The sequence below is a fragment of the Taudactylus pleione genome, unplaced genomic scaffold (assembly GCF_031769625.1).
Source record: "Taudactylus pleione unplaced genomic scaffold, aTauple2 ptg000019l, whole genome shotgun sequence".
In the NCBI taxonomy this organism is placed as follows: Eukaryota; Metazoa; Chordata; class Amphibia; order Anura; family Myobatrachidae; genus Taudactylus; species Taudactylus pleione.
This window is the reverse complement of record NW_028284421.1, coordinates 8,205,461-8,221,882: the sequence shown is the minus strand read 5'-3', so window position 1 is coordinate 8,221,882 and position 16,422 is coordinate 8,205,461. Positions and strand designations below refer to the sequence as shown.

The 16,422-nt window shown below is 42.2% G+C and overlaps 1 protein-coding gene across 1 annotated transcript in view; it reads right to left on the bottom strand.

The window, feature by feature from the left end:
- Positions 1–14,934, bottom strand: part of LOC148540319 (neuronal acetylcholine receptor subunit alpha-7) — a 252,249-nt gene extending 237,315 nt beyond the window's left edge. Inside the window, exons 1-2 of the mRNA XM_088443254.1 lie at positions 14,463–14,934; positions 14,105–14,244 (exon numbers count right to left, since the gene is read on the bottom strand). Of these exons, the coding sequence (XP_088299380.1) occupies positions 14,105–14,244; positions 14,463–14,517 (195 nt within the window). The 5' untranslated portion in view covers positions 14,518–14,934. The remainder of the gene's footprint in view (positions 1–14,104; positions 14,245–14,462) is intronic.
- Between the last annotated feature and the right edge of the window lie 1,488 nt (positions 14,935–16,422).

Genomic DNA, 16,422 nt, shown 5'->3' with positions numbered 1-16,422 from the left:
GCGGGTTCGGATTTCTGAAATCCGAACTCCCCCGAGCCCCCCCGATCCGAGTCTGATCCGAGTCAGGCTCGACTTTTCCCGCCTGACTCGGATCTGAAATCGAGGCAAAACGTCATCATCCCGCCTTCCGAGTCTCGCGGGTTTTGGATCCTATATAAGGTACCCGCGTCGGCGCCATTTTCTCACTCGGCTGTGGACAGTGAAGAGGGAGGGTGGGAGTTAGGGCTGTGTAGTGTAGTGTAGTGTAGTGCTGCTGTTGTCCACTACTTCAAAGTCCATAGGGGCTGGCTGTGTTGTGCTGTGCTGCTGTTGTTAATAGGGGCTGTGTCCACTACTTCAAAGTCCATAGGGGCTGGCTGGACTGTGTTGTGCAGTCAGTTCTCCATAGGGGCTGTGTCCACTCCAAAGTCCTGTGCAGTGTCCCAGTCCTAAAGGAGTGCTGTAGTGTTGTCCAGGGGGTGCTCTGTCCATCAGGGGTGCTCCCCCCAAGTGCTAAAAAAATAATATATTTTCTGTGTTTGTGAATTGTGTGCGCAGTAGCCGCACGTGCATCAACAAAGTAGTGCCAAGCGTGCGCCTGTGTCATAAGTAAAGGGCCGGCTGGCTTGACCGTTAAAGGGTGCTGTAACCCCCAAAAGTACACTCCAGTCCAAACCAAAAAAAAATTATTTTCTGTGTTTGTGAATTGTGTGCGCAGTAGCCGCACGTGCATCAACAAAGTAGTGCCAAGCGTGCGCCTGTGTCATAAGTAAAGGGCCGGCTGGCTTGACCATTAAGGGTGCTGTAACCCCCGAAAGTACACTCCAGTCCAAACCAAAAAAAAAATTATTTTCTGTGTTTGTGAATTGTGTGCGCAGTAGCTGCACGTGCATCAACAAAGTAGTGCCAAGCTTGCGCCTGTGTCATAAGTAATGGGCCGGCTGGCTTGACCGTTAAGGGTGCTGTAACCCCGGAAAGTACACTCCAGTCCAAACCAAAAAAAAAATTATTTTCTGTGTTTGTGAATTGTGTGCGCAGTAGCCGCACGTGCATCAACAAAGTAGTGCCAAGCGTGCGCCTGTGTCATAAGTAAAGGGCCGGCTGGCTTGACCATTAAAGGGTGCTGTAACCCCCAAAGTACACTCCAGTCCAAACCAAAAAAAAAATTATTTTCTGTGTTTGTGAATTGTGTGCGCAGTAGCCGCACGTGCATCAACAAAGTAGTGCCAAGCGTGCGCCTGTGTCATAAGTAAAGGGCCGGCTGGCTTGACCGTTAAAGGGTGCTGTAACCCCCGAAAGTACACTCCAGTCCAAACCAAAAAAAAAATTATTTTCTGTGTTTGTGAATTGTGTGCGCAGTAGCCGCACGTGCATCAACAAAGTAGTGCCAAGCGTGCGCCTGTGTCATAAGTAAAGGGCCGGCTGGCTTGACCGTTAAGGGTGCTGTAACCCCCGAGAGTACACTCCAGTCCAAACCAGAAAAAAAATTATTTTCTGTGTTTGTGAATTGTGTGCGCACGTGCGTCAACAAAGTAGTGCCAAGCGTGCGCCTGTGTCATAAGTAAAGGGCCGGCTGGCTTGACCGTTAAGGGTGCTGTAACCCCCGAAAGTACACTCCAGTCCAAACCAAAAAAAAAATTATTTTCTGTGTTTGTGAATTGTGTGCGCAGTAGCCGCACGTGCATCAACAAAGTAGTGCCAAGTGTGCGCCTGTGTCATAAGTAAAGGGCCGGCTGGCTTGACCGTTAAGGGTGCTGTAACCCCCGAATGTACTCCCCAGTCCAAACCAAAAAAAAATTTATTTTCTGTGTTTGTGAATTGTGTGCGCAGTAGCCGCACGTGCATCAACAAAGTAGTGCCAAGCGTGCACCTGTATCATAAGTAAAGGGCCAGCTGGCTTGACCGTTAAGGGTGCTGTAACCCCCAAAAGTACACTCCAGTCCAAACCAAAAAAAAAATTATTTTCTGTGTTTGTGAATTGTGTGCGCAGTAGCCGCACGTGCATCAACAAAGTAGTGCCAAGCGTGCGCCTGTGTCATAAGTAAAGGGCCGGCTGGCTTGACCGTTAAGGGTGCTGTAACCCCCGAAAGTACACTCCAGTCCAAACCAAAAAAAAAATTATTTTCTGTGTTTGTGAATTGTGTGCGCAGTAGCCGCACGTGCATCAACAAAGTAGTGCCAAGCGTGCGCCTGTGTCATAAGTAAAGGGCCGGCTGGCTTGACCGTTAAAGGGTGCTGTAACCCCCGAAAGTACACTCCAGTCCAAACCAAAAAAAAATTATTTTCTGTGTTTGTGAATTGTGTGCGCAGTAGCCGCACGTGCATCAACAAAGTAGTGCCAAGCGTGCGCCTGTGTCATAAGTAAAGGGCCGGCTGGCTTGACCGGTAAAGGGTGCTGTAACCCCCGAAAGTACACTCCAGTCCAAACCAAAAAAAAATTATTTTCTGTGTTTGTGAATTGTGTGCGCAGTAGCCGCACGTGCATCAACAAATTATTGCCAAGCGTGCGCCTGTGTCATAAGTAAAGGGCCGGCTGGCTTGACCGTTAAAGGGTGCTGTAACCCCCGAAAGTACACTCCAGTCCAAACCAAAAAAAAATTATTTTCTGTGTTTGTGAATTGTGTGCGCAGTAGCCGCACGTGCATCAACAAAGTAGTGCCAAGCGTGCACCTGTGTCATAAGTAAAGGGCCGGCTGGCTTGACCGTTAAGGGTGCTGTAACCCCCGAGAGTACACTCCAGTCCAAACCAAAAAAAAAATTATTTTCTGTGTTTGTGAATTGTGTGCGCAGTAGCCGCACGTGCATCAACAAAGTAGTGCCAAGCGTGCGCCTGTGTCATAAGTAAAGGGCCGGCTGGCTTGACCATTAAGGGTGCTGTAACCCCCGAAAGTACACTCCAGTCCAAACCAAAAAAAAAATTATTTTCTGTGTTTGTGAATTGTGTGCGCAGTAGCCGCACGTGCATCAACAAAGTAGTGCCAAGCGTGCGCCTGTGTCATAAGTAAAGGGCCGGCTGGCTTGACCGTTAAAGGGTGCTGTAACCCCTGAAAGTACACTCCAGTCCAAACAAAAAAAAAAATTATTTTCTGTGTTTAGCCGCACGTATATATCAAATCGATATAACATAAATGGAGGACCAAACTTTCTCCGATAAAAATAAAATAGAGAAAGATCAAGAACCACTTCCTCCTAGTGCTGAAGCTGCTGCCACTAGTCATGACATAGACGATAACATGCCATCAACGTCGTCTGCCAAGGCCGATGCCCAATGTCATAGTAGAGGGCACATACAATCCCAAATGGCAAAGTTCAGGAAAATGACCTTGAAAAAGACATTTAAATCAGCTGAAGAGAAACGTAAACTTGCCAATATGCCATTTACGACACGGAGTGGCAAGGAACGGCTAAGGTCGATCCCTAGTATGTTCATGACTAGTGGTTCAGCTTCACATGACGATGGAAGCCCTCCTCCCACTAAAAAATCAAAGAGTTAAGCTGGCAAAAGCACAGCGAAGAACTGTGCTTTCTAAGAAGATATCACAAATCCCCAAGGAGAGTCCAAGTGTGGTGGTGGTTGCGATGCCTGACCTTCCCAGCACTGGACGGGAAGAGGTGGCTCTTTCCACCATTTGCACGCCCCCTGCAAGTGCTGAAAGGAGCACCCACAGTCCACTTGCTGATATGCAAATTGAAGATGTCACTGTTGAAGTACAACAGGATGAGGATACTGGTGTAGCTGGCGCTGAGGAGGAAGTTGGCGAGGAGGATTCTGATGGTGATGTGGTTTGTTTAAATCAGGCTCCGGGGGAGACAGTTGTTGTCCGTGGGATGAAAAAGCCCATCACGGTCATGCCTGGGCAGAAGACCAAACATTCCACCTCTTTGGTCTGGCAATATTTCTATCCAAATCCGGACAACAACTGTCTTGCCATATGTACCATATGTAAAGGTGAAATAAGTAGGGGTAGGGACGTCAACCACCTAGGAACATCCTCCCTTATACGGCACCTGCAGCGCGTTCATAAAAAGTTACTGTCAAGTTCAGAAACTTTGGCTAAGACCGTAAGCAGTCCAGGGACACCTAAATCCCGTTGTCCTGTTGTATCCAAGCGCCTGCAAACCACACCGTCAACTCCCTCCTCGTCAATTTCCTCCTTAGTCAGGATCGGAAGTAGTCCTGCAGGCCATGTCACTGGCATGACTGACTCTCCTATCCGGGATTCCTCTGGAGGATCCTGCATTGCTACGCCTACTGCTGCCGCTGCTGCAGTTGCTGCTGCTGGGAGTCGTTCATCATCCCAGAGAGGAAGTAGGAACACCACTACTTTTACTAAACAATTGACCCTCCAACAGTCCTTAGCGAGGAGGATGAAGTACGACAGCAGTCATCCTGAAGCAAAATGTATAACTGAGGCCTTGACTGCTATGTTGGTGTTAGACGTGCGTCCGGTATCCGCCATTAGTGCAGTGGGATTTAGACAATTGATGGAGGTAGTGTGTCCCCGGTTCCAAATCCCGTCTAGATTCCACTTCACTAGGCAGGCGATACCGAGACTGTACAGAAACGTCAGAAAAAGTGTCCTCAGTGTCCTGAAAAATGCCGTTGTACACAATGTCCACTTAACCACGGACATGTGGACAAGTGGAACAGGGCAGACTAAGGACTATATGACTGTGACAGCCCACTGGGTAGATGTATCACCTTACGCAGCAACAGCAGCAGCGTCACCAGTAGCAGCATCTCAGAAACGCCAGCTCGTTACAAGGCAGGCTACGCTGTGTATCACCGGTTTCAGTAAGAGGCACACCGCCGACAACCTCTTAGAGAAACTGAGGGAAATCATCGCCCAGTGGCTTACCCCACTTAGACTCTCCTGGGGATTTGTGATATCTGACAACGCCACCAATATTGTGCGGGCATTACATCTGGGCAAATTCCAGCACGTCCCATGTTTTGCTCACACAATAAACTTGGTGGTGCAGAATTTTCTGAAAAGCGACAGGGGCGTGCAGGAGACGCTTTGGGTGGCCTGAAAAATTTCTGGCCACTTTCGCCATTCAGCGACTGCGTGCCGAAGACTGGAGCGCCAGCAAACACTCTTGAACCTGCCCCGCCATCACCTGAAGCAAGAGGTTGTGACGCGGTGGAACTCAACCCTCTATATGCTTCAGAGGATGGAGGAGCAGCAAAAGGCCATACAAGCCTATACATCCACCTATGACATAGGCAAAGGAGGGGGTATGCACCTGACTCAAGCGCAGTGGAGAATGATTTCCGTGTTGTGCAAGGTTCTCCAGCCCTTCGAACTTGCCACACGTGAAGTCAGTTCAGACACAGCCAGCTTGAGTCAGGTCATCCCCTCATCAGGCTTTTGCAGAAGCAGCTGGAGAAAGTGAAGGAGGAGCTAAGACGGAGCGATTCCGCTCGGCATGTGGGACTTGTGGATGAAGCCCTTCATTCGCTTTGCCAGGATTCCAGGGTGGTCAATCTGTTGAAATCAGACCACTACATTTTGGCCACCGTGCTTGATCCTAGGTTTAAAGCCTATGTGGTGTCTCTCTTTCCGGCCGACACAAGCCTGCAGAGGTGCAAAGACCTGCTGGTGAACACACTGTCAGCTGAAGCGGAACGTGACACGTCAACGGCTCCTTCTTCATTTTCTCCCGCAACTGGGGCTGCCAGGAAAAAACTTAGGTATCCTAAGCAACCCGCTGGCGGTGATGCAGGGCAGGCAGGACCAAGTTTGGACATCTGGTCCGGACTGAAGGACCTGGCAACAATTTCTGACATGTCTACTGTCACTGCATATGATACTGTCACCATTGACAGAATGGTGGAGGATTACATCGGTGACAGCATCCAAGTAGGCATGTCAGACAGTCCATACCTGTACTGGCAGGAAAAAGAGGCAATTTGGAGGCCCCTGTACAAGCTGGCTCTATTTTACCTGAGTTGCCCCCCCTCCAGTGTGTACTCCGAAAGAGTGTTTAGTGCAGCCGGGAACCTTGTCAGCGAAAGGCGTAGGAGGTTGCTTCCACAGAATGTGGAGAAGATGATGTTCATCAAAATGAATTATCAGCTCTTCCAGGGAGACCAGCCTCCAGAAGGTACAGAGGGACCTGTGGTGGTGGATTCAAGTGGGGACGAGTTAATACTTTGTGAGGATGAGGATGTACACACTGAAGAGGGTGAGGAATCGGTGGATGAGGAGGATGAGGATGACATCTTGCCTCCGTAGAGCCAGTTTGTGCAGGGACACATTAATTGCCAGCTTGTTTTGTGGGGGCCCAAACGAACCAATCATTTCAGCCACAGTTGTGTGGCAGACCCTGGCGCTGAAATGATTGATTTGTTAAAGTGTGCATGTCCTGTTTATACAACATAAGGGTGGGTGGGAGGGCCCAAGGACAATTCCATCTTGCACTTCTTTTTTTTCTTTGCATTATGTACAGTTTGGGGCCTAGTTTTTCTAACTGCCATCCTGTCTGCCACTGCAGTGTCACTCCTAGATGGGTCACGTGTTTGTGCCGCCCACTCGTGTCGCTTAGCATAGTCATCCAGCTACCTCGGTGCAACCTTTTGGACATGAAAACACTATTGTGAGGTGTGAGGTGTTCAGAATAGACTGGAAATGAGTGGAAATTAAGGTTATTGAGGTTAATAATAGCATAGGAGCAGAGAAACCAACAAATTCTGTGATTTTAGCTGTTTTTATGCTTTTTTTAAAAAAAATACAGATCCAAAACACAAAACCCAGAACCCAAAACACGGAAGGGTGGTTTTGGCAAAACCAATCCAGATCCAAAACACGAAGAAAGATCCAGATCCAAAACCAAAACACAAAACACGAAAAGTGGCCGGTGCACACCCCTAATCAAAACACAGGTATGAGCACACATCTCTACTTAAAACACCAGTAAAGGAGCCTCACAAATGAATGCAGTAGCACAGAATTGCTGAATTTTAGGGACTAAGGCATTTTGCTTCTTTTTAAAAACTTTACTTTTAAAGAAACTAAACTTTTGGGTTTATGGGTTTACTAAACCCATATGAGCCTATGCACAGTTGCATGATTCTTGCAATTAAACCAGTCTGTGCTTGGAGTGATGGGACAGGAGAGGGATGGAGTGTTTCTAGCATAAGCCAAGTAAAGTAAGGGCATCTTTCTGCAATAGCAAATGCAAGCAGGCACATATACTGTACATATGTGAAAGTCCTATTGATTGCAGTTGGTCAAGAGACAGTGTAAATGTATTTATGACAATCAGTGCCAGATTAAACCTTGTGGAGACCCTTAGGCAGTCAAAATCTCAGGGATCCCCTTGCAAATTCTATACTCATCGGTGTTATCGAAGATTATATTCTACTATGAGCTGGAGTCAGCGGGAACTGGCGACATAATAATTTACAGAAAACCTAATTTCTCGAGGTTCCTTGTGCGTGTACTCTAGTGGGATAACATTGAACTAAGTAGTGTGCACATCAACCTCTAGATGGTGATGACCATTGTTAATGTACATTACATGTACATAGGTTGCACCGAAATTTATTACACACTGACAACTGACAGAAGATGAGCTTTTAAGAGGCAAACTATAAAGTGAATCAGATGTATATGGATTATGTACATTACCTTAATACAGTATTTTCTCTATAATATAAAGTTTTATTTTCTTTGAGTTGATTCATTTTTTAGAAGCAATTTAACAAAGCTTGATTGTAATTTTCTTTCAAGATTAAATCAATATTATTTTGATCCATTGTCGCGGGGCCCCCTAAAGGCGCTGGGCCTATATGCCAGTTCCTAATCTGCCAATTTGGTAATCCGGCACTGATGACAATGATGGTTGACAGAACTAGTAAAACTCCTTGTGACTGACTGATTGTGAATGGACCGCTGATACTGATAGACGCCTTCTTCCCTGCCTTGGCACAGTGTAGTAGCAGGGCACTAAATCACCCTAAACTAGCTCCACAAGCCCTCTGCTCCAGCACATGACACCTTAACTTCATGGAAGAATGGGCCAGAATCAGGAAGTTGAGAGCCAGGAGCATGTTAAAAAAAAACAGGGTGGCTCTCAATGCTGCAGGCTGCTGTTCCAGTCACCCTGAAGCCAAATACATGTGCCAACAGGGCACGGTTGCACTTTCAGGGGTACATTTACTAAAGTGAGAGATTTTTGAATTGGAGATGTTGCCCATAGCAACCAAACAGATTCTACTGACTATTTAAATAGCAGCTTCTAGAAGATAATAGCTAGAATCTGATTGGTTGCTATGGGCAACATCCCCACTTATAAAAACTCTCACTTTAGTAAATTTACTCCTCATAGTTATAGCCCATCTTGGGCTTATGCTGTTGGGTGCATGTGTCAGAATTTTTTTTTGTGCACAGCACAGATATTTCTTTTTGCTGTATTAGAGAGAATTTATAAAGTTCCATCTATGTTTTATAGCAAGTAAAACTAACGACTAGAAACTATAGCGGAAGTATAGATAATGTATGCTTGCCATAACCTGATGCAGAGTCCTATAAATCTTGAGATTTGTACATCTCAGTAAATGGACATACAATAAATGTTATTTTGTGTAAGTATTTTAGCATAAATGATGCTTATTTTGTTATCAACTCTGCATCAGACCAATATTATTCTCCTTTTATATGAAATAAATTCTGTTTGCCAGCTGTCAACCAATTTGGTATTCTGTTCTCTATGGTCATTTTGGAGGACATTTAAAACTCCTGCAAATGAAAAGTATGGTGTTACTTAGTTATTAAGAGATTCGCTTTCTTTTTTGTACCCTGCATTACAAAAATTTCAGCTAGCAGCCAATTTATTCAAGAAATTTAAAAAAATAATAATTTTTTACTTTTTAATGTTTTGACTGTTTATAGCACCAATGCACTGTCTCCCCATCTCATCCATCAGGAAGTATCAAATGTGTCTGTATAAGACCATCAAATAAATTTAAGTCGGAGTAAATCTATGTAAATACACTTTTTTGACCTTGCCGCAGCATAAACTCGTTTTGATGTCAGCTGAAAAAACATTTAGGGGTCTATTTACTAAGCAGTGTTAGACGACAGAGTGAAAAGTGATAAGATAGTGATAAGGTGCCAGCCAATCAGCTCCCAACTGTCATTTTTCAAACACAGCCTGTGAGATGACAGTTGGGAGCTGATTGGCTGGCACCTTATCACTTTCTTATCACCTTCACTCTGTCTCCTAACACTGCTTAGTAAACAGACTCTTTAGAAACTATGAAGACTTTTTTGCAAAGATTTTCAACAAAGTGAAGAGAAATAATTGTTTTTTTTGTTGATTTTTTTACCTTACATAGATACTTAAAAATACAATAAAGAATCCTCTAAATTAAATTATTTTCCATCTACTTTAAAAATTCCCACCGTAACTTGAGTTTCACCAATCCTGTAATGATACCCATTTACCAATAAGGTGAAGCCTTCATATTAGCATTCAGACCACTATAGTGTTCATTTGTAATTGCAAAGGCCATCACGGCAGAGCAGAGTGAACTGTCGACAAAGCATTCCTGCAGCTTGCTGTATTTCTATCTGTCCCTGCTCCATCAAGTTGATCCCCTGTGTTTACGTCAGCCATGGCACAAAGATTCATCTGCTATTGGCTCCCTTTCCATTCTGCTGTACCTGTTTTTTGTTCTTCCTTGTTACCACCTATATCAAGTACTATATTAGACAGTTTGACTCTTAAAAGTATTTTTGTTGGGACATAGAACCCTAGACCAGTATCCCGGCATAGTTTCTTAATCTGGTTCTGATCACAAATGGTGCACATGGGGTAGATTGGTTCATTTAGTCAGACTCACTACTTTAGCTGTGTTGGACCACCAGATTGGAGATCTCATTATCAAAAAATTCCACTAACCATTAACAAGTGTAGCTATTAAATCCAGACTATGGGGTAATTCAGAGGTTCCCGAACTTAGTCCTCAAAGCTCCCCAACAGTTCAGGTTTTAAAGATATCCATGGATGACCACAGGTGACTTAATTAGTACCTCAGTCAGTTTGATTTAACCACCTGTGCTCAACAATGGATATTTCTAAAACTTGAACTGTTGTTGAATCTTGAGGACTGCGTTTGGGAACCTCTGGGGTAATTAATTGCTTAAATTGCTTCAATTAGCTGGACTCCTAGATCACAATGAATAATAAACATTGAAAACTGCACTGAAGAACAAGGTAAGTGGTTTGCCCATTTTTAACACATATTAAAAATCTAGACATTGCCAGGGACAAAAAAAGTCCAGTGACAAATCACTGAACAATGGGATTGACCTTTAAAAACATGTCAGGTATCTTAGTAATATCATTCAAAACATACACCTATCAATAAGTAGTTTGTACATGCTTTACCATTATCAATTTTGTCATTGTAATCATTCACTACAATGATAAGCAGAAAACACAAATCAGATCATAAAATTATTATTATGGAATTACTTTCAGGACCTGCCTATAATCTGCATAGACTTCATTCATTTTTTGGCACTTATCTATATATTGTTCCAACATAATTCAGGGGCGTAACTAGGTATTTGAAGGCCCCATGGTAAAAGTGTGTAAGGGCCAATATGTATCACCCAATGGGTAGTACATAGATGTACCCCTTGCATCTATGTTAGTTACACCCATGCATCATATTATGCAACACTTTACAGAAAATATTTAATCATTCAGTCTCTGCATCATTGAAGCTTACAGTCTAAATTATGTTTCGTTCAAACACATAGGCACTAGGGTACATTTTTGTCAGTAGCCAACTAACCTGGCAGTGTGCTATTCTTTTGAACAATGGGAGGAAACTGGAGCACACTTACAAAACTAAACTCAGGCAAACAGGAGGCAGATTACAAGTTCCTGGTTCTCATAACACTATTTCAGGTCTTACATTGTTTAAGTGGATGAAACTCGAAATGATAACACTTTTAGAATTTGTGTGATTTTTATGTAAACTGGAGTTTAAGTACTCTGATATGTGTGCACACCTACAATACAAATATATAAGTCTGCAAGTGCAGGATTTTATTGAACTAACCTTTAATAATAATAATAATAATAATAATAATTTTATATATATAGCGCTTTTCTCCTAAAGGACTCAAAGTGCTTTACATTTGCCTTTACAGTACAAAATACAAAATAAGCTTAAACAAGGGACATTAGTGAAATGCTTGGGTGAAGAGGTTTGAGATTGGAACACATACATCTCTTATGCAATTTAAACAAAAGTTTAAGTACAGTTGTCTGACCCAGTGGTTCCCAAACTTTTTCTAATAATGGCACCCTAGAGTATCATCCTTTTTTCCATGGCACCCCATGGCCACAAGTTTCTTATTGAGAAATTCAGCAAAAATAAAATGAAGTAAATTGTGCTTATATGTCACCCTTAGGTTCAGTTATGTGGTAGTTGACAGGGCAGGATTTCTGCTTGTCCACATATTTTTTGATTGGCAGCCATTAGCACTGGTTTTGCCTATCACACTGACTAAAAATATGTGGACAAGCACATTTTATTTTATTTTATTATTTTATTTCGAACTGGACCACCAACCAGAGGCACCCCTGCAAGTGTCCTGAGGCACCCCAGGGTGCCACTGCTCACAGTTTGGGAACCACTGGTCTAACCAGTACATTATAATGGATTTTACACTTCTTGTTTCAGAAATAAGAGCAGAATGTTGATGTAGCAATTAGTGTCAAATATTTATGCAATAAGCCATCACTTATTATTCTATAAACACAACTGATGTACCGTATAGTGTAACCACACGATACAATAGGCTAATTGATCTGTTTAAAATCATTACACTAACCACAATTTTTTTAGTTATGTATATTGCAAATATATACTTAGAAGCTATGAATTTAAATACCAAACTGACATATATTGGTTGTGTGCAGAGCTACACCTAATGACAACCCTAAAATGCCTATTGTGCAAACCGAAAAGCATGACCTCATCCATTCACATGACACCAAATATAGGGATTCTAGACAAATGATCAAGTCTTGCAGACATTCAATTACTCTATGTACAACAACTCAGGAATAAGCAGGAATCATTAGCCCATACTGTAACATATTTACTATCGTCTACATTAACTGGTTATGCCATAAATGGTACAAATCTTTGTTCAAGTAAAATAAAATACAAACAAAGCAATTAGCTTATAATAATGTCTGTTATGCATGAGTGGTGCCCAGAAACATAATTGTGATTTCTTCCTAGAAACTGTTTAATGACTTATTTGGCCCTTCTGGGATCCATGACATTTTGAGCTTCTTTTCGCAGACACTTTGTAACCACAAGAAAGCAGCTTTTTATGCTCACCAAATTACAGTGGCAATAAAGTTGTGTCAGTAACAAAACACCTACAGGATACTGCTCTCAAGCGCTACAGGTGATAATGATACATGTTACACCATGTCCTATGCTACTCTGCTCTTTTATCTTCCATGTCCAGGCCAATACACAGCAGTGTACATACATTTTTCTCTGCGTGAAACCATTCATGTACAGCTGTGCAGACAAACATTGCACACAGCGCAGATATTTGCTAGCTTTAGAGTGAAATACAGGTAACATAAGAGACATTTCAGGTCACCATTGAGGATACCAAAGATACCAGCTTCCAGGGGGAAGTAGTTTGTCCATAAACCATTAGGAAATAATGACACGTGTTCTTATCATGAGCACACATACAGTATATCTAGAAAGGTACATTAGAAATAATAATGATGTCTATGATGACCTTGGCAATGTGAAGTTTATCATTAGCAATATCACATCACAATCAAGCTTTGTTGTAAAAATATGAATTACATGCATAGGTTATTTAGATAATTAATTTTTAAATTTTACATTTTAAAACCACCAATATGAAAGTATTAAGAGATACCCAAACACAGTCAAACATACAATAAGTGGCACTTGTATCACAGCTACAGTGCAAAGAAATGTATAAGGGAATCAGTTGTCAGTGATCCTTTGGCTGGACGAATCGCCAGGAAATGTGCCTGAAGCCATGAGTGGTCATCACAATTATCATCATGGGTCCCAGTGTACACATACATACATAAGTATACTTTACAAATCCTTGCAACTAAAGTAGACCAGTCTTAGCCAATTAGTTATATCAATTTACCAACTGCATTACATCACCTGCAAACACTACCGTACAACAGAATAAGAGCTCAGTTGATAACTTCAATGTTTTATTGATTTGGCAATGTCTATAATAGTTTAAGATGCCATAGAATCTATTAGCAAGTATGGTGTTTATAAGGAGAATCGTGTCAGCTCAGTAATCTACCCAGCAACACTACAGAATATTTAGCTAATTTAAAATAATAATTAATTTCTTTTTACTGATATTTTTAACTTGATTTATTCAGGAAGGTACTTTAGGATGCATTGAAAAACTTCCAGAGCTGCATAGGTTCATATTACCATATCTAATATTTTATTACTAGTTAAATATCTGAAATATAATTCAAAAGAAAACACTTACTGGGAATTTATGTAAGAATAACTAATACACAAACCCCACGGGTAGTGATTTGGAACAGAATCAGACTAAACAAATGCATATTTGTTTTAAATCTATAAACTAGAGGTGAAATTTGTTTTGATACATCTGCCCAATTTGTTCCTTTACTTTTGCAGTAACATACCACTTATATTACTTCTGTGAAATCCATCTCAAGCTTATTTAGACCTAAATAAATTATCATTGATCTGATCACATGAAAAGTCACTTTATGACATTTTCAAGTTTACATTTGTATTCTGAGAACTGCATGCTTTAACAATTGCATTCCACGTCGCAAAGTCATGGATTTACTCACCACTATTGAATTGAACAAATTAATAATCATTACACTGGCAATATTGCAAAAAATAAAAAAACACACACACATCCAATATTCATACTTAAAGTACATGCTATCAGCACAGCTGTTATGTTGTAGACATTAGTATAAGTCAGGGTCCTCTCCCCTACCCCAGACCTTTTACTGTACTGATACAGGCACACTACAGCAGGTTATGAGTCTACACATGCCATATATTAGTACTTACTACATCCATGATCTGCATCAGATTTATTCCAAAGTAGACAGTGAGAGGATGAGAGTCATTGGCCACTGGTCTCTCTAAAGGATTATAATTCTTCAGTAATTCCTTGTAGAGCTTTCTCTGGTATTCTCCTTGCAGGGACACTTCAAGAGAAGATCATAATCAGAACTCAGACAGTCATCGGTCAATATACAGTAACAGTAAAGAAGCACCTTTTGTTAAAGCAATGATCAGTTCATCATGTACACAGTTATTATATGCGCGTCTATACATTCACACATGATGAAGTGTTAGGAAATAGCTTTATAGTAGAATTAGAGTTATAGGGGTGGAATGCAGGGTGACGGTGAGATCAATTTACCGTGTATCAAGCAGGCTGATAATATCATCCACAAATTGAGCTCCCCAGCTCCCATTGTACGAGACGAGGCAAGAGGGTCTTCCAGTCCCCGGCTGGGGGGAAAAGTTTATTATTCGACAAGAATCCTGGGTGATGGTGGAAGCTCAGTGCAGAGGGACAGAGAGAGAGGGAGAGAGAAAGAGAGCAGCTCCCCGGCTGGAGACAGACTCAGGCAGGGTGGGATATGGTGAGTCAGTGGATGGGGACAGCTACTAAAGTGCTAGGGATTTCAGACCCGGAGCCTGTGTACGAGACCACAAGCATAATGGGGATTAAATAAAGATATTTATATTTTGTTATTGTTATTTTATTTTTTATTGGGGATATCCCATTAGTTTCAGGCAGCTGATCACTCCCCCTGGCAGAGAGACGTGAGCTCAGCCCTGGCACCTGTTATAATGCAATGGCTCCATTCAGATCGTCCCCACGTGAAAGTGACTTGTGATCCCCTGTCTCAGCCTGAGCTCTGCTGATGGTACTGTATTTTATAGCATCTGAAAGCAGCCCAGGCGAGGAGGAGGCAGGGCAGCAGCCCCGACCTGATGCATGTGCGTCTTATTAACCCGCTCACTCCTGATTATGCCTGCACTCCAAGCCTGTGCTAGGTTTCTCTGTGCTAGTCTGTTCAATGTTATTTATTAGGGGGGATCCCAGATATATACCACAATATTGTTTGCTAAACTACAATTGTAGGCATGTCATAATATAATAACTATATACATATGTCAATATGAGTCAATTTAATTATGTGAGCCTAAAGAAGATACAGCTACTAAAAATGTATGTGCTTATAGATATTGTACGTTTATTGTGTAATAGTTTATCATGGTATAGAATGTGAGTAAATATTATTGGAAAAAAATGATACAATTCAGGCAAAATGATCTTCTCCTTTAACAGCTGTTATTCTGTTTTCTTCTAGCCCTGTTGAAACTCTGATTTGTAAGCAGTGGTGTTACATTGTATATATAAAGAGGCAGCTTTTACTAATGCCCCTAATGGTAATCTGGCACACTGCACTAATCAAAAGGACAGAAATAATTATACAGTATCTTCCAGTTCAAATATTCATATTTGCCTGTGGGTACAATGGCATGCCCAAAATATGGATTTAGGACATACTGTACCCCTAGAGATTTTTACAAAACCTGTCAATAACCACAGCTACAGTATAATGCTTGGGGTGATTGTGTGAATCCTCCAGAGCATAAACGTGTCTAGTGGGGCAGAAATGATCTCTTAATGTGAGTAGGAACTTTGCCTGACACCAATTTGTTACAAACTAAAATCACACTTGTCACACATCTAGGGTTCATTTAAGGACTATTTTATCACTTTCCAACATAACATATTATACCCATGAGACAACGTTTACAGTGATTGTAATAGTGGCATTTAAAAGGATATTACAGGTACTATGGCTGTAAGAAAGCCCAGGCAGTCCCCAGTATGACCATGACAAGAGGTATAGGTGCCCATTTATTAATGATTGCATTTGCAATGCGATCTGGGCATGACATTACCGCCCATGATCGAATTGCAAAATGCGATCACAGAGCCAGAATGTATAATCCGTCACTCGCTGGGATATGGGCTCTGAAAGGAGATCATCCCTGTTTTGTGCCCAGAATACTTCCAAGTCTACTGCGCATGCCCAGTCCCACTGACTGCACCTGCATGGCTGCCATTGCAGAGGATGGTTCCGGGGTAACCCTCTCCTGGCTAATTATGTGATGTGTAGCCCATAGGCTACAGCAGCTAATGCCATCTTAAGATGGAGATAGCTGCTGGGGCCAATCTCCAGAATACACCGCATTCCAGATGTTGGTAAATTTAGCAGCATCACATCCCCCACAGAAACCTATGGGGGATGCAGGTGCCAGTGGGAATGGAGCGATCGCTGCAGGTATTGGAGATATCT